This window comes from Nannobrachium achirus (assembly GCF_963921795.1).
Source record: "Nannobrachium achirus genome assembly, chromosome: 12".
Classification (NCBI taxonomy): Eukaryota; Metazoa; Chordata; class Actinopteri; order Myctophiformes; family Myctophidae; genus Nannobrachium; species Nannobrachium achirus.
Window position 1 is genome coordinate 11,321,104 of NC_137832.1, and position 21,363 is coordinate 11,342,466.

Genomic DNA, 21,363 nt, shown 5'->3' on the forward strand with positions numbered 1-21,363 from the left:
CAGCCGTATGTTTTGGTCATTTGAAAATAGACGATCTACAAGCTCAGTGTAAAATGAAACCAAATGGACCTGTTTAATTTTGCACTCTCAAGTCAAGAGTTCAATTATTGTCAGCATCTGCATTACTAGTTTACAAGAAGTCAACACAAATAGGGAATGTAGAAGAATAATTCTAAAACGGCTAGTTCCATTCCTTGATTCTGATTGGCTGTTTTCCCTTTAATTGCTGTGGTATCTGAGACTATAACCCCCACCTTGAATCAGTTTATATCCAAGCCAGGAGCGTTATTTCTTTCCACAGTCTTGTGGGGATGAACTAGAGAAGGGAGTGTTTGCTTTTCTCTCAAATTCTGCTGTGCGTGTGCTTCTAAGCACCGCCCGCATGATTAGAACGGTGACTGAATGGCTCCGGGCAGGGCTTGTAAAGGCAACAAGTGTCCTCTATTCTCCAGGCACTCCAGGCTGTTTAGCTTAGGTTGCTATGCTAGTGGTTTTGATGTGATGTTCACCCACATAGCAGCTAAATCTGGATGAAAATAAACTTGTGTATGGATCGAATATGGTTCTCAACACTTAACACAACCGACTCTTAACGGCTGATAACATCAATTAAGCTGGGTCTCAAAAGGGGTTATCATACCAAAATGTAAACTAGAGACATGTACGAAGTCAAAAATTTAACAAAACGTACAGTCACATTGGGTCGTACCAATTTGTGAAGATATCAGATTTGGCCCCTGGCCTATATGGAACGACATGCAGCATGGAATTGTAGAACTTTCACTGTGACTTTTCGCCGTGGGTCTGGAATCACTGATTTAGATTTCTTTATCGCAGGGGTCTTCAACAAGGGGTCCGGGACCCCTAGGGGGTCCTCAGAGTTACTATAGGGGGTCCTCCAAATCTTTTTATGATAAAAACTTAATTTTTTTCTACAATAACCTCTTGAACCCTGGTGTCCCTATTCTGTGTGGAACATTAGCCAAGAATAGCCGATCTACAAGCTCACAACGACTCGCAGCGCGAGGCATTGTGTGTAGAGTTGGTGTAGAGTGAAAATAAAAGCAGTATTGATGGTTCAAGCCGTTCAATGTCTAAAAATGCACATTAAACCGATATTGCTGTCAAACAAGTCTAAGCTGTCTCAGAAATCTATGAAAATGTCTAATCTGCAAGACAATTTCATACAATAATTAGTGGGAGTCCCTGCTTTATCTCTCTCTCAGCTAAGGGGTCCTTGGCCTGAAACTGTTGAAGACCCCTGCTTTATCGTATGAATTTGAATGATCTCATATGACGCACGCACGCACGCACGCACGCACGCACGCACGCACACACACACACACACACACACACACACACACACACACACACACACACACACACACACGGTCAGTTGTGAATTGAGGAAGGGTGAGGCAGGAAGCAGAGGGCCCAGGGGACAGAGCCTGGTGCCAGTTGAACCCCCGGGGGGAGAGAACAGTGCCCCCTGGTGACAGCTGCGTGTCAGGCGCTGGGTGTGATTCCATCAGTCCCTGTCATTTCCTTCAGCTCAGACATGGCCACATCAGAGCAGATCTGCAGCCCGAGGCTTGGAGACGCGGCCAGCCGCAGTTGATTTTATATTTCCATGTTGAACAGGGGTGGGCAACTTTGATGATGGCGAGGGCCACTATATTTCCACCTTCACTCCAGAGGGCCACAATGCATATTGCTACTTCCTACTTTGTCATTCTAGTATCTCATACAAAAGAAGCAAAAATAGCAGATCTACAAGCTCAAAACGCATCGCGTTTGGAATCCTGATTTTTTTTTTTTTTTTTTTATTGGAATCCTGAAATGTAACATTTTGATTTAATTTCAAACACATTTATTGATATACTCATGTTAACTTTATGAACCTAAATACAAATGCATTGGACATTGGAGAAAATTACCTTTTAATACTACTATACTAGTCATTAAGCTACTAATATAGACTGATGGAATTAAAGCAGGTCATGTTTGGAATTATAACAGCTGAAATCAATAATATATCAGTATTCCGGTATTAACCTGCGGGCCGCATTAAGTGAAGGTGGGGGCCGCCAGTTGCCCATGTATGGTATAGAATAAACACCCCGGGCGACTTCCGGAATATAGTGAAATATCCGCAACATGGACACGATCGGGGCTTCCAGGGCTCTTCAAAATAAAGTGCAGTGAATGGGAAAATGGTGGCACTCTACGTTTTGGATCAGTACAAAAAAATAAAAGCACCAAAAGTGTTAAGGGCACGGTCACCGCTGCACTTTTTATTCTCCCTGTGAGGGCGGATTCTGCCAGTTCAATGGGAATGGAGGGGTTTGCTGCAAAAAAAAAGAAAAAACGGTCCATTCCTATTGGAATGCATTGGCAGAATCCGTCCTCACAGGTAGAATAAAAGTGCAGTGTGACCAGTGGTGTCAGTTCAGAAAAAGCTAAGGTATGGCAACATAACTGATGTCACCAGTCATGTTGCCATACCTTAGCAACAGGCATGATACATTTATTTTAAGAAGTACATTCTATTTTCCCCCCCGTTTCTACGGTTGATATGGCAGCCTGGAACGGTTGTTCAAGTGCAGCTAAACTTGGCATGTTAGTAAACCTGCCACAATTAACAATAATGCATTGCACCTGTGCAGCTGACCTGCAGAACCTGGGAATATACCATTCTGGCAAGATGGGGAGAATACAAGTGTGGAGAATATAATTATAATACCTTGTTAAAGTGAACATTTTGTAAAATGTTGCATTTGTAGTTATTTTACTGTAGTTTAACAACATAATAACCAGAACAGATAGACAAAGAGACATTCATGGATTTATATTTAAAAGTAACTTTTATTTTCTGACACAGGGTATGGCAGCTGCATACCCCTGCCTTACCCAATACACCCTATTCACGGCCCGCCCACGCACGTGCTCTCAGCAAATTTCTCAGCAACTTCCTGGTGCTGACGTCAGCTTTGAAGGGTAAACTAACACAGACATTGCTGGGGTTAAAGCCAACAAATCATTATTTCGAAAGGTAAAGTAAATTATTACGCTTTGTGCCTTTTACTATCTTGTGTTGATCATGCTAGCCTTATTTTATACTTAAAGTGATAGTTCACCTATTTTTGACATAAAGCTGTGTGACATACTTGCCATTAAAACAGTGGTTAAAAATGTATTAATTGATTACCAGAGTCCCGTGGTCAGAGTTCTGGTCAGTTTTAGATGAATATTAAGTAGTTCCAATGGGGTGGGGGCCATTTGGCATGGCCCAATCATTGAAAATAGATTAATCCACAAAACTAGCGTCATTTGTATTGTTGGCCTATTTCTACCATATAGAGCGAGGTTTCGTTCTGATCAGCTGACTGCAAAGCACCTTGTTTTGGGGAAATACGTTGCAGCGGCGTAGTGATACTGGATACAAAAAATAGTACCATGTGACAGAGGGGTCAAAATTGAACGAAAGTTGGTCTATTTGGTAGAAATAAGTCAACAATACAAATGACGCTAGTTTTGTGGATTCATCTATTTTTAATGATTGGGCCATGAGCCCCTGCCAAATCACCGGAACTACTTTATATTCATCTAAAACTGACCAGAACTCTGACCATGGGACTCTGGTAATGGATTAATACATTTGTAACCACTATTTTAATGGCAAGTATTTCACACAGCTTTATGTCAAAAATAGGTGAACTATCACTTTAACTATTCGGAAATTGCATTAAATTTGCGATTTCTGTGTTAACTCTATGGGCTTTTATTAGGGTTTTCCCTTCAACCGTGACATCAGCACCGGGAAGTTGCATAACGTGAATTTGGTCAATTGACGCCCCTGAGTGTGACCGTTCATGTTATGTTTGATAATATTACTATTTAACTATTTAATAAAAAATGTATCCTAAGTCTCTCTCTCTCTGTCTCTCTCTGTGTCTCTCTCTCTCTCTCTCTCTCTCTCTCTAGTCGGGGGGATCAGGTGTTGGAGGTGGACTCGGTCAGTCTCCGGCACGCGGCTCTGAGTGAAGCGTACGCCATCCTCAGTGAGTGTGGACCCGGGCCGGTCAGCCTCATCATAGGCAGGCACCCCAACCCCAAGGTACACACCGCACAAGCACACGCACGCACGCACGCACGCACGCACGCACGCACGCACGCACGCACGCACGCACGCACGCACACACACACACACACACACACACACACACACACACACACACACACAGGGTTAGGTTTAGGGTTAGAGTTAGGTTTAGGCATTTTACTGAGGTTAGGTTCACCCCCAAAATGACTTTTTTTCTATTCAATAATATTTTTTTTGTAAGACAAAAATGTGATTATAGTAAATGTACCCCCATTGATTCCGGATGGCATCCGGAATCAATGGGGGTACATTTATTGTAATGGAATTATTGTATAACGAATGTGACTAAAACAAACAAAACAAAACATTGCGAGGCGTTGTGAGCATGTAGATCGGCTATTTTCATAATTTCTGCCAATGTTATTTTCTATTTTATTTTAGAGGTATTAAAGGGGTCTTAAAAGTCCTTAAAGACCCAATGAAATGACTATTTGGGGTATTTTATTTTGAAGTTTCAGTTTGAAAAGGAAGCCTGTGTGTTTCTGAACCAATCCGAGGGGACCAGCCCTTCAGGCCATGGGATTTAAAATGTGAGTAATGGGAGTAATGGGAGCCAGCAATGGGAAACAAACAGGTGAATGTAATCAAAGGTTCATTTATATTCAAAAGCTCTATCTATGTCATCACTTTTTGAATTTCTGTTCACAGGAAGTAATTAAGAATGGCCTATTTAGGGACCTTTGATATAAATATACACAAAAATAGTTTATTTTCTATTTTTTTGGCATCTAGTGTTAGGTATGGCCACATTATCACTACAGATATGCTCTAAAAGTGTGAAAAACATGTTTTTGATTTCACCCCGTCTTTAAATTTAGAAATGTGCAGATACCAACAACACCACAACATGTTGTTGTTGGCAAGTGGATAAAGAGCTTGTTTACCAGAGAGTTCAGTCAGCTCGTTTGTGGAACACCTTGGCAGCACTGCCATCTGTCCACCGGTTTTCATCTTCCCTTTTTTCTTTTGTTAGTTCTTTTTTATCAGACTCTGGCCATATGGAAGGTAGTTCCCAACCCTCGACCTGTGCTAATATGCTAATGACCCCCAACGCATCAATCATTCACGCTCTCTCACGCACAAAGTACTAGTGGAAGAAGGTACTCTGTTTTTGGCACTGCAGTATAGAGGGTATGCAAATGGCAAAGTGAGTTTAACGTTGTTTTGTGTTGTTTGACCCATTTAGGCCTAGAATCATTGAATGCTTTAGCCAGTGAAAAATAGCAGATATACAAGCTCACAGCGCGGCACTCGGTGTCACAGTGCCGCTTTAACTCTAATCACAGGAAGGAAATACCATCAGTCTGAAATGGTTCCATATTTCTTCAACCTCCGGGACATGTCTGACATGTCGGTGGGATAGGTGTGAATTCACAGGGGTATCGTCTTGGCCCCGGGGCTCATTTTAGAGAGAGAGAGAGCGAGAGAGAGAGAGAGAGAGAGAGAGGGTAACACACCCATGGGCATCACAAGGGGGTGGGTTGGACTGAGTTAAGGTGGAGGGGCCTTAATTATGTTATATACTTTAGCTATTGAAAAATAGCAGATATACTTGTAAGCTCACAGCTACAGCTGTGAGCTTGTAGATCTGCTATTTTTGAAAAGTCGTGAAAATGTGTGCAAATCTTTGAATATATGTATTTTTAAGCGAACTCAAATTTTCTGTGGGGCCTGGAACGAAATATTTTCAGATGGGAGTCCGTGGCCAAATACATATCATTTTGGGGGTCCTTCACATGAAAAGGTTTGAGCACCACTGACATAGAAACATGGGTTTTTCCAAAACACCTCAGAAGGATTTGAAAATATTCAAAGCACAAACTTTCACGATTTTTTAAAATAAATAGCAGATCTACAAGCTTGCGTGCCGCGCTGTGAGCTTGTATATCTGCTATTTTTCAACAGTTAAAGCACACAATGTGAGTGAATCCTTGTACCCAGGGCCCAGAATCTGGTGTGACACCCCTGAACGCACCTTTTTGTGTGCCTGGAGGGAAATCCATATTTCTGCAGCTTTCCGAAGTTAAAGCTAATATTACATTTCCTGTCTGGGCGCCTTGCTCAAGGTGTTGGGTTTCAAAAAGGGGTGGGTGGGGATTGAACCCACAGTGTCTGCTGGCTGCGACCTGCACTGAAGGAATGTGGAATGTAACCGGGGAAAAAAAGGGGGAAAAAATAAGATAGAAGCCTCCCACAGATGCTGGCTGAATAAAGTGCAAACCAGTGGCGGAAAGTAACTAAGTTCTATTTCTCAAGTACTCTTCTTTAGTTATTTTTTAACACACTTTTAACTTTGATTGTGTTTCACAATAGAGGGTATGCGCAATTGCGCATGACATCATCATCATACCTGTAAGTTATGCAGGAAGCCTACTGAGTGGCACAAACTACTTTTTGGCCTTGACAGCCAATACATCTCTCTCTCTCTCTCTCTCTCTCTCTCTCTCTCTCTCTCTCTCTCTCTCTCTCTCTCTCTCTCTGCATGGGTCACGCATGCAACGGGTGATGTGTGTCTCATCTTCCAACGGGTATAGAAAAATTATGTGGAGCAAATACATCCTCATACTTCTATTCACCTAATTTTGCTGTTAAATTATTTGTATCAATCATAAATATACACTCCTCCATGGGCTGCTCCTTACATTATGATGCTCCCACATATTCTCACGCACGCACCATGCAGTTACAGTTACTTTCCCCATAACCCACACTCTGCACATATTTTGCAGCACATATATTCGAACGGGTAAGGTCTAGTACCCTCTATTTTCAATACTTTACACTTCTCCACTCTCCACTACATCTCAGATCTATCTCTCGCGCAAATATTGCACTTTTTTTACTCCACTACAGTTATTTGAAAAAACCTTTAGTCACTAGTTACTTGTGATAATATTCCAAATCCGCAAAGTAACTGGTCACTAAAGGTTTCAAATAAAATAACCGTTGAAAGTGACAATATTTGCCTCTAAGATGTACACTAGTGGAGTAAGCACCAGTAAGACTCCCTAATCGGGAGATAAGCGACCGTTGGTCGCTTATCTCCACAAATAGGCCAAAAGTTTGTTTTACCAATTATCAAGACATACGGGCAGTTGACAGTTTGCCATGGTTACTCATTGAAGTTGAATCTCCATATATGGAGATAACCTACGCATCACACTAAGTCTGACCTCACCAGCCCATATTTGGGCAAGAGCAACTTATGTCTCCATATATGGAGATATGATGACATCACACAGTCCTCAGCCGATGATGTGGCGTGATGTCATACAATACACAAACGAGCCCTACAGTATAAAGGGGCAATTCTTGCCAGGAAAGAAGCATTTCTTCGACTCAGACCTTATCGCCAGGGTTGGCTTATAGCAGCTGTCGGTAGGACCATATATGGATTCTGTTAGTGTGGATCTCCTAACAGGGCATCATCTGGGATACAATCCCTTTTATGCCCATATATGGAGATCCCTAACAGAATCCCTTTCATGCCCATATATGGAGATCCCTAACAGAATCCCTTTTATGCCCATATATGGAGATCCCTAACAGCATCCCTTTTATGTCCATATATGGAGATCACTAACAGCTAACAGAATCCCTTTTATGCCCATATATGGAGATCCCTAACAGAATCCCTTTTATGCCCATATATGGAGATCCCTAACAGAATCCCTTTTATGCCCATATATGGAGATCCCTAACAGAATCCCTTTTATGCCCATATATGGAATCCCTAACAGAATCCCTTTTATGCCCATATATGGAGATCCCTAACAGAATCCCTTGTATGCCCATATATGGAGATCCCTAACAGAATCCCTTTTATGCCCATATATGGAGATCCCTAACAGAATCCCTTTTATGCCCATATATTATGGAGAAATCCCTGCTCTGAGTATCTGACATCAGTGTGATGTCACCTGTTTATGCCCATATATGGAGATCCCTGCTCTGCGTATCTGGTTGCTATGGTAAACAGTTGGTTGCTAGGGTAAAAAAACATGGTTGCTATGGTAAACAGTTGGTTGCTAGGGTAAACAGTTGGTTGCTAGGGTAAAACCATGGTTGCTAAGGTGGTTGCTAACGTACACTAACAGACCAGCAACAACAGACTGTTGCCACAGCAACGTACACAAAGGTTTGTGTACACATGTGGTGTGATGTCATACTGATGCGGAGATATGAGCAGGGCAAAGGTGTGACGCGTGACGTGTGACCGACGGACGGACGGACGGACGGACGGACGGACGGACGGAAGGACGGCCGGTGGAGGTTTTCATAGTAAACTGCTCCCTGACGGTCGCAATAAATGATCGAAAAATGGAAAGACAAGTAAAGAAAGGAAGAAAAAATAAATAAATAGTAATTACCGGTAAGTACAGTATTTTTGCAGTACTACTAGGCCTTTTACTTCTGAAAGTAAAAGTACATGACATTTTTTCATATAGTGTTATTGCTCAGGGCTTATTTGGTGTTTATTTAGTTTTCATTAGTTTTCATTTTCTCTATCACTCCATCTCACTCTACAACAGAAGTTCCCAAGCTTTTTTCTTTTTTTTTCTAGCTCGAGACCCATAACTACGGAAAATAGCCGATCTATACAAGCTCAGATCTACAAGCTCACAGCATGTCGAGATGCAGCACATTGTGAGCTTGTAGATCTGCTATTTTTCAGTGTGAATTTCCATGATCCCGATCATGCACTGCTTGGGAACCACTGCACTCTAGAATCTGTGAACCCCTAAAAAGGGGGTCCTCGACCTTTCCAAACCTCCCTCCCATCCATTAAATTGTGCATTCCTTATGAACCACACACACACACACACACACACACACACACGCACACACACACACACACACACACACACACACACACACACACACACACTCCCAGCAGTCCTACATATGGTACATTAACACCCCGCACAGCATTTATGACAATAATAAAGGCTGCTGGATGTTAAGTCAGCACATTCCAGCTGTTCCTGTGTGGAGGAGCCTTGTTGGGGTCTTTGGGTCCCACAGAGTGCACTCAGAATCAGAATCAGCTTTATTGACACATCAGAGGTTTAACAGATGTAAAAAAGAAAGTTACAGAAACGTGGGTGAAATTAGTTTTTGTGCAAGTTCTATCGTTTTATTTTGTTATTTCCGTAAAAAAATGGAAGAAGAAGGGACAAGCGGGAAGAGAGCAGTGGCGTCAGTTCAGAAAAAGCTAAGGTATGGCAACATGACTGGTGTCTTGCACGCGCGCCTTCGCGCGCATGCAAGGCCACCATTATTTTTGTAGTTATTTGGATACAGAGTGCCGCCATTCACTGCACTTTATTTTGAAGTACCCCGGAAGCCACGATCGTGTCCATGTTGTGGAAATTCACTAAACCCGGACGTAGACCAGGGTGTTTACTTTCACACGGAAATGAAACAATTCTAACCATGGCCGACCGTCGCGGCCCAGTGTTGCAGTGCAGAAAAAAAAAGGAAAAATGTTTCTCGGCGATCAAAGCGTTATTGGAGAAAGATTCCGAGATAAAGCCCTTTCTTTGCAGCAGCAATGAATAGGAGCAATGAATAGGAGCCTACGTATCGTATCGTCAACCATGTATCGTGATATGTATCGAATCGCTATTAAAATGTATCGTTACACCCCTAATAATGACCTTTCTCTGCTCTCCGTTAAAATATGTGCCCGGAGCCAAGCTGATACGCCTGTGAATTCACCCCTCCATCCCACCTAGATGTCAAACAGGTCCCGGAGCTAAAACAGAAACATAAGCTGCCGTTTCAGGCCGCTGCTATTTCTCTCGCCTTCGGTGGAGTGACACATTTCATTAGGAGAAGATTATCAACCACTTTAAAGCCATACGTTGGTGAGAGGGACAGGAGTCCCTTAGGGCTCTATGCTAGGGTCTCGTTCTGTTTCCGCATGTACATTAAATGTCGTTGCTGAAAATACTGAAGAAAGCTAGATTTTCCATACATTGATACGGATGCTGGGGTTAGTGGTTAACTTGTCTGACGTTAAGGAGTCACGTTATTTATCTCGCCAGTCATTATAAGCAGTGGCGGAAAGTAACTATACTGTACTTAAAGGGATATTTCACTTTCAAAAAACTTTTGGTAATTTTATCATCTAACCATGCTTTTATGACAGGGTTAGGGTTAGGTTAGGGTCCCTAACCCTAACCCTGTATTTAATTTTTTTTCCATTTTCCCAAATAATTATTAAAAATACATGAAAAAAGTTATGGAAAAAACTTGGCCTGCTCACATATTAGGAGGGTATTATGAGTCACCAGAAAAACATATGGGTGTTTTTAATGAATCTGTCATGAGTTTGAAGTTACAATGGGTGTGTGTGGGGAGAGAAGCCCTTCCCCTGTTTCCCTGTTGAAAGTGGAATATCCCTTTAAGTACAATGTTGAGGTACTTTTGCTTAACTGGAGAACTTTCTATACTTTTATTTCTACTCCACTACGATGTTATTTGTTTCAATACTTGGAGGGAAAAAAAAAGTATTCTTTCATATACAGTAGGCCTACATCTACTGTGCATCTCAGAAGCAAATATTGTACTTTTTTACTAAACTAATTGTTTGAAAAGTTACTTTGTAGATTAACATCTATACTATAATTTTGCGAATGTCTGAGTGAGTGAGTGAGTGTCTGTCTGTCTGTCTGTCTGAGTGAGTGAGTGAGTGAGTGTCTGTCTGTCTGTCTGTCTGTCTGTCTGTCTGAAACAGCGTTTCTCCTCAGTGGCTGGAGCAATTGCTCTGAAATCGCATCACCATTAGCAGATGAACACACCTAACATAACTGTGAAGCCCGTTTGTCACTTTCACAAATCATATACTGTATATTAGCATTTTTATGGTGTATCTATATCTATTTAGCCTACAGTACCTTTTGTGACCACACATGTTAAGGGAGGGGCGCTGTTGTTCAGGCCATGCACAATCACACACAAACACACACACACACACACACACACACACACGGGGGGGGGGGGGGGGGGGAGTGTGTGTGTGTGCGTGCGGGCGGGCGGGCGGGCGGGGGGGGGGGTGGGGGGGGGTTCTGGCCCTGTTACAGATGTTGTCCGAAAATCATGCAGATCGGTACACAGTATCTCTGTAGCCGTTAAATGGAACGGGTATTTCTTACATTGATGCTCCTACATATTATCATGCAAGCACCAGTTAAAGTTACTTTCCATCCCTCATATACTGTATGCACAGTGCACATCCCATAACCCACACACTGCACATCATTTTGGAGCTCATATCTTTGAACGGGTAAGGGCTAGTTATTACAAACATAAATTAACCAACTAAGCCCCATTTTTTTTACTTTTACTATTTGATAGTAGCTGATTTACAAGGTCAAAGTGAGTTGTTAGGTGTCACGTTGTGAGCTTGCAGGACATCTTCGAGAGATGTGGACAAATATTGAAAACCTTTTGTTGGGACACTTGTGAAAATGTGACATTTTGCACTTAGCACTTTTATTTGGGTATACTTTAAGTATATTACATTAATTATCATCTCTGTGGAGTGGAAACCTGTCCAAAACTGTGACTTTTCAGGATTCAAAAAGTAGCAGATCTACAAGCTCAAAACGTGTTGCTTTGCGCCACATTTCGAGCTTGCCGATCTGCTACTTTTGATGCTATTGTGTGACGCTATGGAATTGGAGGAGTCTGGTTTACGAGGCTAACGTAGAGCGTTCGTTTAGGAAGAACACACAAAAAGTTAAATTGTGGCAATACATTTTGATATTATATATAACATATAATATATAATAATACCTGTACTTTAAACCAAGTGTTTCTGCACACCTGGTAATAGCTATAGAAAGCAGTAAACGGCATGTAGCTCGAAGGAATTAACCGTCGACTTTAGAGTGAAGCAATCCATAATGTTTATGTCCGCCCTGGGATTCGAACTTGGGTCGCCCACTTCTCCCAAGGGGGGATATTATGCTTGGAGGTTCAGTTGACTTCAGATTTACAGGCTCAATAATAGACCAAACTATTATACAAGCTGGAGAATATCGTCGTTGTCGGGTGGAAACCTTGTATGTCCAAAACCGTTCATTTTTATCATTTACCGGCATTTGAAACTTGATGATATACAGTTATGAGATACAAATATGCGTGTGGGGGTGTAGTGTGTGTTTGTTAACTATGTCATTAATATACATTTGAGTTGTTATATGGAAATTAGAAAAAATAATCCGTGCGGATAAACACGTATGTGTGCAAAGGGCTTTAGTCGGATTAATGGGACGTCGAAATATCGAGATTTTACTACATCTGCCTGTGGGGATAATGGTCGCAAGGAGTTACATTGGTGTGGACTGGCCTTTACATTGTCAATGTTTTGTTTTTATTTTTGCATAATCCATCTTATGATATTGTAGCTGTCAGGGAGAAAACGCCTCGCGTTGCGAGGCGTTGTGAGCATGTAGATCTGCTATTTTCACAATATGTATCTGCAGGACTGAGTCACATTAAATGTAATACCTACAATTCCAAGTGATTGTCAGGGTGGGGGTCCCCAGTTCAAATATGTTTATTTTGGGGGTCACGGCCTAAAAAGGTTTGAGAAGCCCTGGTATTAACAAATTCATCCACCAGGGGCATTGACAACTTATTTTTATGACTTCCTATCTAGCCAAGCTTTATAAACTATATATTTTTTTAAAGAGAAAAAATAAATAAATGTGAATATTCGACTTCGGTGAACAACGTCGAATAGTGACTTTGATATTCGAATATTTGGTGAATGCCCTAGTGTGTGTTCGCGCATGTGTGAAACTACATTTCCTGAAAAGTAACAGTTTTGGACATTTCCACCCATGATTCTACTGTATATTGGCCATATTCTGTCTTTGTATGGTGTGGTGTGTTTTGTTGTGAAATAAGGTTCAATGCATGTGGTCCTGTGTGTTATTGCTTGAACGACACTGCCACCTACTGGTGGATAATATGTTGGCAGGAGCTTTATAGAAAACAGGAAAGCAAACTAAATTCTGATGCCTGTTCTTGACTACAGTAACTAAGTGGGACGTGATGTGATGTGTCGTGTAATGCAAATGGTTCTCAATTTATTTTCATGTCAAGGCCCCCTCAAAAGGATTTTTATTTAACTGCAGACTCCCCGCCCCCATTTAAAAAATATGTTGTGCCAGAGACCCGCAGAAGCAAAGATTTGTGTTAAAAATATTTGCTTTTTAAGCCTAGAATTATTGAATGCTTTAACCAGTGAAAAATAGCAGATATACAAGCTCACAGCGCGGCACCGAGTGCCGCGCAGCGAGCTTGTAGATCTGCTATTTTTGAAAAAGTCTTGAAAATGTGTGCAAATCTTTGAATATGTATTTTTAAAGCGAACGTTTGTAACTCAAATTTTCCTTTGGGGGGTCCCTGGAACTAAACATTTTGAGATGCGGGTCTGTTGCCAAATAAATATCAGTTTGGGGGTCCTTCACATGAAAAGGTTTGAGAACCACTGACTCTCAAGAACAGACTAGCTGAGCTCCAGTTAAGTGAAAAGGGCCTTTTCTTTGACGATGGCTGGCCAGATTGCTGACAGAAACATAGGTTTTTCAAAAAACCTTAGAAGGATTCAAAAGACACTTACAGAATCGGGTCAAAATTCTAATTTTCACAATTTTTCAAAAATAGCAGATCTACAAGCTCGCAGCGCGGCACTCGGTGCCGCGCTGTGAGCTTGTATATCTGCTATTTTTAATAGTTAAAGCATTCAATAATTCCAGGACTAAAATGGGTTAAAAAGATTAGCCATAGATGTTTTTTTTTTTCTTTTTTTTTAGCAGCCAAAGTACAAAACATGGTTAAAACGACTGTGATGCTATATTAACTATTTTTCCTGGGACCCACTGTAAACCCCCCAAGGACCCCTCCCCAGACAGATATTGTCATCATCAGCCAATAATCCTAGTCTATGCCTGTCACAATGCACTAGACCAGTGTTTCTCATCCTTTTTTTTTGCCAGGGCACACCTTTCTTTTTCTTGTTTTACAATTTGGACAAAATGCCAGTTTTTATATAGTTTGTTGATTACTTTTGATGCTGTAATGGTATTTTTTTGAGCGGTGGTCACAACGCTCCTATACGTGGCGGTGTGTGTGGGTATGTATGTCTGTCTGTATGCGTCCGTCCGTGTCTGTAGCCTGCAGTAACCTTTTCTGACCACACATGTTAAGGGAGGGGCGCTGTTGTTCAGACTCACATTCACACACACGCACGCACGCACGCACGCACACACACACACACACACACACACACACACACACACAGCCTCCACCGCTCAGTTCACACGAGTGTGATTTTTTCTTTTCTTTCTTGAGGTATTAAAAAGGTTTTAAAAGTCCTTAAATTGTGACTTCACTGTCAAATTTCAAAGGGCACACTGGTTGAGAAACACTGCACTAGACTAGAGCAGGGGTTTTCAAAGTGGGTGACGGGGCACCTTGGGGTGCCGTGACGGCAGTCCAGGGGTGCCGCGAGATAACTTGATAATATTTGGAATTAATTTGTATACTTGAAAAAATATTTAATATAATTTTAAACTTGAGTGCTAGAAAAGTGCAAAGTTATAGTCAGTTCTAACCAAAATGGCTAATATCTCAACGTTTTCCTCGCAACATAATCACTAAAATATCGTCACTGTCGGGCATAAACCTCGTATCTCCAAATGTGTACGTCTTTTGGTAAAGCAAAGCCCTGCTTCATCACACAAGACTGTCACACAAAACTAGTGAAAACAGCCGATGTGCTCTGCGGTTTTCACTAGTTTAGTACATTTTATGTACTAATAAACACAAAACGGTTTTGGACGTTTCCACTCGACAATGACGATTATGCTATAAATATAAGGTGCTGGGACTGAAATTTATAATGTAGGGGTGCCTCGGATTGAAAACATATTTATGGGGTGCCCTGAGACAAAAATGTTTGGGAACCCCTGGACTAGAGAGACCCACAGCAGATGGGTTGCTGAGGTGGAGCACCACATTTATCATCAGCTCCCAGTACTTACCACACAACTTCCCAATAATCACTGCTACTCATTGGCCAAGTTGTCGGTGACCAGATTCGAACACATGACCTTGTGGTCCAAAGGCGACAGCTCTACCTACTGAGCTACCCGGACAACGTTGGTTAGGCTTATAATGGAAACCTTCTTCTGGAAAGTTTTCTTTTTTCTCCAGTTCTCCAGTTTTCTCCAGTTTTTTCTTCAGTCCTGGGTTGGCTTTTTGGTCAAAAAGAGACAGCCACAGCCAGTTCTGAAACAGTGCCCTGAAGTAGGTTGTTGCGTTTCAAAGTGTGTGTGACGTGTGTGTTCTGCAGTACATTTCACAGTGTAACGGCTACGTGTTGTCGTTGCGTAGGTGTCAGAGCAGGAGATGGACCTGGTCATCGCTCGCTCCACGCACAGAGAGAGCCTCAGCAAGGATGGACACGCAGCACCTCACACTCTAGGTAAGGAAGCGCTCTAACTCATGGCATTGGTCCGAAGGTTCATTAGTCCGAATTTGCTAACCCATTTAGTGCTCCAGACATGAACGGGTTAAATGTCCAGCGTGCCGCCCGCAGGCTCCTATACACACAATTGTCTTATTTTGAAGGCCAGAAGTCCATTGCGTAAACACTTCCAGTTTGACGTCATGACGTCATTCACCGGAAGCGATCGTCATCAACATGCGGTTGTGTAATGGCGGATCGCTGCTTTTCAACATGTGTTTTATTAGCGAGAATCTAATGCCATCCTTGGCTTTAAAAGTGTTGTTTGGAGATAATGGACATTAAAGATGCGATTCCCCGTCGGCCTCCATGTTATGGGATTACTATTTTGTGCACGTGGATCCGTGATGATGATGAATCGGCGAGGCCGATCGTGCCAGGACCTTCCGCCCGGCTACAGGGTAGGAGAACCGGTGTTACTCCATATACAGTACTTTTCGCGAGTATACTCGGGATCGGCACTCTAAATACTCGAGTATTTTTCACGAGTATTCTCAGGATTGGCTACAAATGAGTTAAGAATACTATGCCTAACTCTAACCCTAAACCTAACCCTAACTAAATTCGGACTAATGAACCTTCGGACTAATGAACCTTCGGACTTATGGGCAGTCCCCTGCAAATTAGCGAATAATTCATTAATTGAAAGTTGATATCCTTATCGATCGATTAACCAATTAATTGATAAGCAGCTTTTTTTTCCTTTTTTTTTACCAAAAGGAAAATTCTTGTCCAAGACCAAAGATTAGTGACGAAACAAAATTGCCTTGATGTATATAACATTAACGAGCGTCAACAAGGTTCAGCTGGACACGATGCGACACGCTGTGAGCTTTTACATGGACATTGGAACATATGAGTAAAAGCGACATTTCTACAATCTCTCAGAGTTGTGGGGGTCCTTGCAAATAAAAGGTTTGAGAGGCTCCATAGTGGACTAATAATGTGCCATAGTGTCGTTGTAAATCAGTGTCATACATATCCCTGGAGACTAGACAGTGAGTTGGATGCAATCTTACCTGGTGGGGAGGGAACAGGTGGTGGAGATTAACGGTACCATGTCCCCCCCCCTCCCAGTAAGCTGTGGTGTTCCTCAAGGTAGCATACTGGGGCCTCTGTTGTTCCTAATATACGTGAACGACATGGCATCTGCTTGTGACTGCAACCTGTTCCTGTTCGCGGATGACTCGGCTCTCCTAGTCTCGGGCAAGGACCACTTGCAGGTTGAGAAGACACTTAACTCTGAACTAAGTAAGATCTGCACATGGCTTAACGACAACAAATTATCAATTCACCTGGGAAAAACGGAGTCCATCCTCTTTGGAACAAATCATAACCTCAAAAAGGTCGATAACTTCACAATCAAAGTGGGTGACAAGGTCATAACACGAAAAAACGAAATCTCTTACTTAGGATGTATCCTGGAAGCTAATCTTTCCAGTGAAAAGATGACTTCTAAAGTAATAAATAAAATCAACCAACGAACTCGTTTCCTACAGAGGATAGCCCCGATGGTCAATTTTAACACACTGAAGACCATAGCTGGTGCAATAATCCAGCCCCTCTTTGACTACGGAGTCCACGTATAGTATCGTGACGCCCCACAAGCCCTGAAAACTAAACTCCAAACAGCCCAAAATAAACTAATTAGGGTCCTGCTTAGCCTTCCCTATCAGACTCACCTCACCGCTACTCACCAATTAAGAGTGGGGTGGCTCAGAGTAGATGACAGAGTACAGCAGCTTGCAATGGGCCTGGTGTACAAGATACACTACACCACTATGATACCCAAGTACCTGTCAAAATACTTTATAAACATTAAGGATGTCCATAATTACAACACCAGAGGCAGCGCCACAGATCACTTTCAACCCAGAGTCAAAACCAACAAAGGGTCAAACTCTTTTTTCTGCTATACCACCAAAATGTGGAAAGCCTTACCGAAGGCCATAAAGGAGTGTGGATCACTTGCATCCTTTAAAATTGCCCTGAAAAGCCACTTACAGGCAGCAGCCGTTCGCAACTGGTAATAATGAACCTAGCCCCAACCCTACCCTCCCCTGCCCCTTCTTTGTATATACTGTTTGTTTAAGAATTACTGTCTTTGTTTTGTTTTTCTTTACATATCTACTGCATAGTACTGTGTTCTATCTGTCTGTCATTCAATGTTATATGAGATACTTAAATGGTTTCCAGTGGAAATAAGCTTAGTCTTTTCATGGATCTCCTTTTAGTAGACCTTGTACCAGTGAACTGTACCGTCATGAAACTGTACCTTTTCCTATGCAAACTTCTAATAAAGTCTTCAATCAATCAATCAAAGACATTCAGTAATTGGGTCTTATGATCAAAATAAGAACATCATAATGGTGTGTAAAAACTATAATCTAGAATTTGCCACGGACGAGGCCAAGTCACGGACACATTGATGACCCTGGTCATGAATCGTATAGAAACGTGGCGCAGTGGTTAGTGCTTCGCCTCACAGCTAGAAGGTTCTGGGTTCAATTCCCGTGGATGCTGTGGGTGCTGAGGGTGTGTCCTCTCCTCCGCGTCATCAGCACCCCCACCCTAGGTGGGGTTGGCGAAAGGGCCTTAATTTCTGTGTGGGGTTTGCGTGTTCTCCCCGCGTCTACTAAAGTAGATACCCTCACAAAAACATGCAGTAATCCTGGTCTCTATACTGCCTCCCCCTGGCCAGCCGGGGTGCCTGATGGAGGGGAAAGGAACTGGTTGGAATAACGTGTTCCTTCCACGTGCTACGTCCAAACTGGGGAAATCCCCACTGTCAGGTGAAAAGAAGCAACTTGGACTACTCATGTATAGAAGGAAGCATGAGGTCAGTCCGTTGTCTCCCCAAGCGCGGCAGAGGGAGAGCAGAGCCCAGGATTACATAGGCAATTGGCACAGGGTGAAAATGGGTTACAAAATTGTGTGATAAAATAAAAAATAAAAAAACGTTGCTTCTCTCTGGTCTTCTCCCAGGTCTTCCGTCTAAGAGCCCCTCCCCCACGGTGAAGTGCAAGCAGGGAGAAGGCTCTCCTGGCCTCAGCTGGACCATGAAGAGGTTCCTGGAGCCTGCCAGCAGGGTAAGACGTCAGAGCAGTGGTCAGCTCAGCTTGATCGACTATGATTTGACTAAAACCAAAACATTGATTTCAGATGACTAAAACATGACTAAAACTAATTGGAGTTTTATTCAAATGACTATGACTGGTTTATAAGGTCTACAAGTTCACAACGTGTCGCAGCGCGACGCGTTGTGAGCTTGTAGATCTGCTATTTTCAGCACTTATATTTTCAGCACACAACCATGTGTAAAATCAGTCATTACGACGCCATCAAGGCCTGCCAAAATACATTTCAGATGACTAAATCAACTGCAGATTTAGTCGCCTAAAATTTTATGATATTTAGTCGACTAAAATTAGACTAAAACTTAAACTTTTCAGGTGACTAAATTATGACTAAAACTAAACTACATTTTATTCAAAAGACTATGACTAAAACTAAATCAAAATTTGCTGTCAAAAACAACACTGATGTGTAGGACGTCTCCTCTCTTTCTCTCTCTGGCCCGGCGCAGCAAGCGTCCCTCAGCTCCGAGTCGGAGCTGGCCCAGTACTTCCCCCTGCAGGAGGCGGCGGGTCACTGCGGCCCTGTCATGCTGTGTGAAGCCCTGGCCCAGCAGGGCTCCAGTGACGAGGACATGCAGCCGCACCTGCGCAGCTGCACCGAGGACTCCTCCTCTGTGCACGCACGCGGTAAGGCTCGGCTAGACCACAAATTCTCAACCTGTGGGTCGGGACCCCCAGGGGGGGACCCCAAATTATTTTAGGGGGTCCCTAGATGATTAACATAATGTGCAACATTGTTTTCTCACTCAACGGCAAACAAACCAACAAAGTTTAAGTGTATTGACTAGGGTATCTGGACATTTCTAAAGTGACAATTGAAGGACTTTTTAACTCAATTAGTGCCGATCCTGCGATGACTCGCAAACTATTAAAAGGTATTTACAGTGCCGATCGCGGGATGACTCACGAAATATACTGTATATACAGTAAAGCTGGCCTGGCTACCTACCGTTCCAGTGAAAAACCCTGGCACGGGTGAAGTCGCCGATTCATCATCATCGTGCATCCACGTGCACACAATAGTGATCCCATCCCATAGAAACCAACGGTCTTTCTCATCTTTACTGTCCATTTTCTCCAAAAACACTTTTGATGCCAAGGATGGCATTGGATTCTCGCTAAAATAGCACAAGCATGAAGGCATCCATCTTCGATCATTGTTTACGTTTCGGACCAGAACTACTTTCGGGTGAATCTTGAACATCGTCAAGTAGGAATTGTGTGCTCCATCTACTTCCGGCCTTCAAAATAAGAGACTGGCAACGGATGGAGAAAGCGAACGGACAATTAACCCTTTAATGTCGGCGGCACAAAATCGGTTAATACCTCTAAAATGACAAATTAAATGTTGGCCAAACAAAAACAATTGCGGTAGACCAAAGCTCCCTGCTGCCTTATAGACTTCCATAAATGTTTTTTTTAGACATTCTTACAGCTTTGTTACTCCTTCCCTGACTCCTCCTCCAGGGGGCGTGGCCTACCCAGTGGACAGTAAACCCCCCGGTGGCTCCACCCCCAACCAGCACACAGAGGGTGCGCGCCATGCGCCCAGCGCTGGCGGAAGCCCCGCCTCAGTGCGCAGCCCGCTGCTGCGCCAGCGGCCAATCACGTGCTACGATGAGGACGACCCCAGTGACCCGGACGAGGACCTGGACCCCCCCGGCTCCGCCCACAATACCACCTTCCGGAGGACCACCATTCCAAGGTTATTAAAGTTCAAGTATCACACACACCGAGTCACACTTACCGCCAGTAGTGTTTTTTGTTTAGTTATTTGTTTGTTTCTTTGTTTTTGTTTTTTTGGGGGGTGGCTGCGAAGTGTTGTGAGCCTAGGTATAGAATAGGGCCAAAGTGGTTAGTGTATGTTTTATAATATTATAATTTATATCTGCAAAGTAACTAACTAGAAACTAAAGTTTTTAAATAAATGTAAAAGTACAGTATATTTGGATCCGAGATGTAGTGGGGTAGAAGTAAAAGTATTGAACATTGGAAATACTCAAGTAAAGTAAAAATACCTCAAAATTGTAAGTAAATGTACTTAGTTACTTTACACCACTTCCAATATACATGTATATTGGAAGTGGTGTGAAGTATATAATTGTTGGGGTACTTGACAAGAAAAACGTTTGAGAACCACTTCTTTCAGAAAACAGATTTTAACCGGCCTTAACGTGTCAATTCTACCTTTAGCCAGTCAGTTAGCTTTTAGTTAAAGGTAGGGTAAGTGAATTTCATTTAATGCAAATAATAACAAAATGGGTCTATGTTTTGATAATACTAGTTACTATAGAGCAGGGGCCTTCAATGTTTTCAGGCCAAGGACCCCTTATTTGAGAGAGAGATGAAGTAGGGACCCCACAACCTGTTCATAGATTCCATATAGTTTCATTGTTTGACAGCACAATTATGAGTGAATTTTGGATTCATGTCAATTTGTGTTTTCAGATATTTAACCACTTGAACCATCAATACTTTATAAACTTTACCTTTCACTCTGTACTTAGTCTACTCTT

General features: G+C 42.5%; 1 protein-coding gene across 1 annotated transcript in view; it reads left to right on the forward strand.

Annotated features, from left to right (window-relative positions):
- pdzd2 (PDZ domain containing 2) overlaps positions 1 to 21,363 on the forward strand; it is a gene marked incomplete at both ends in the record, with an annotated part of 171,941 nt that overhangs the window by 120,398 nt on the left and 30,180 nt on the right. The window contains 5 exons of the mRNA XM_080738444.1: positions 3,985 to 4,117; positions 15,578 to 15,668; positions 18,696 to 18,799; positions 19,297 to 19,474; positions 20,315 to 20,552. Of these exons, the coding sequence (XP_080594570.1) occupies positions 3,985 to 4,117; positions 15,578 to 15,668; positions 18,696 to 18,799; positions 19,297 to 19,474; positions 20,315 to 20,552 (744 nt within the window). The remainder of the gene's footprint in view (positions 1 to 3,984; positions 4,118 to 15,577; positions 15,669 to 18,695; positions 18,800 to 19,296; positions 19,475 to 20,314; positions 20,553 to 21,363) is intronic.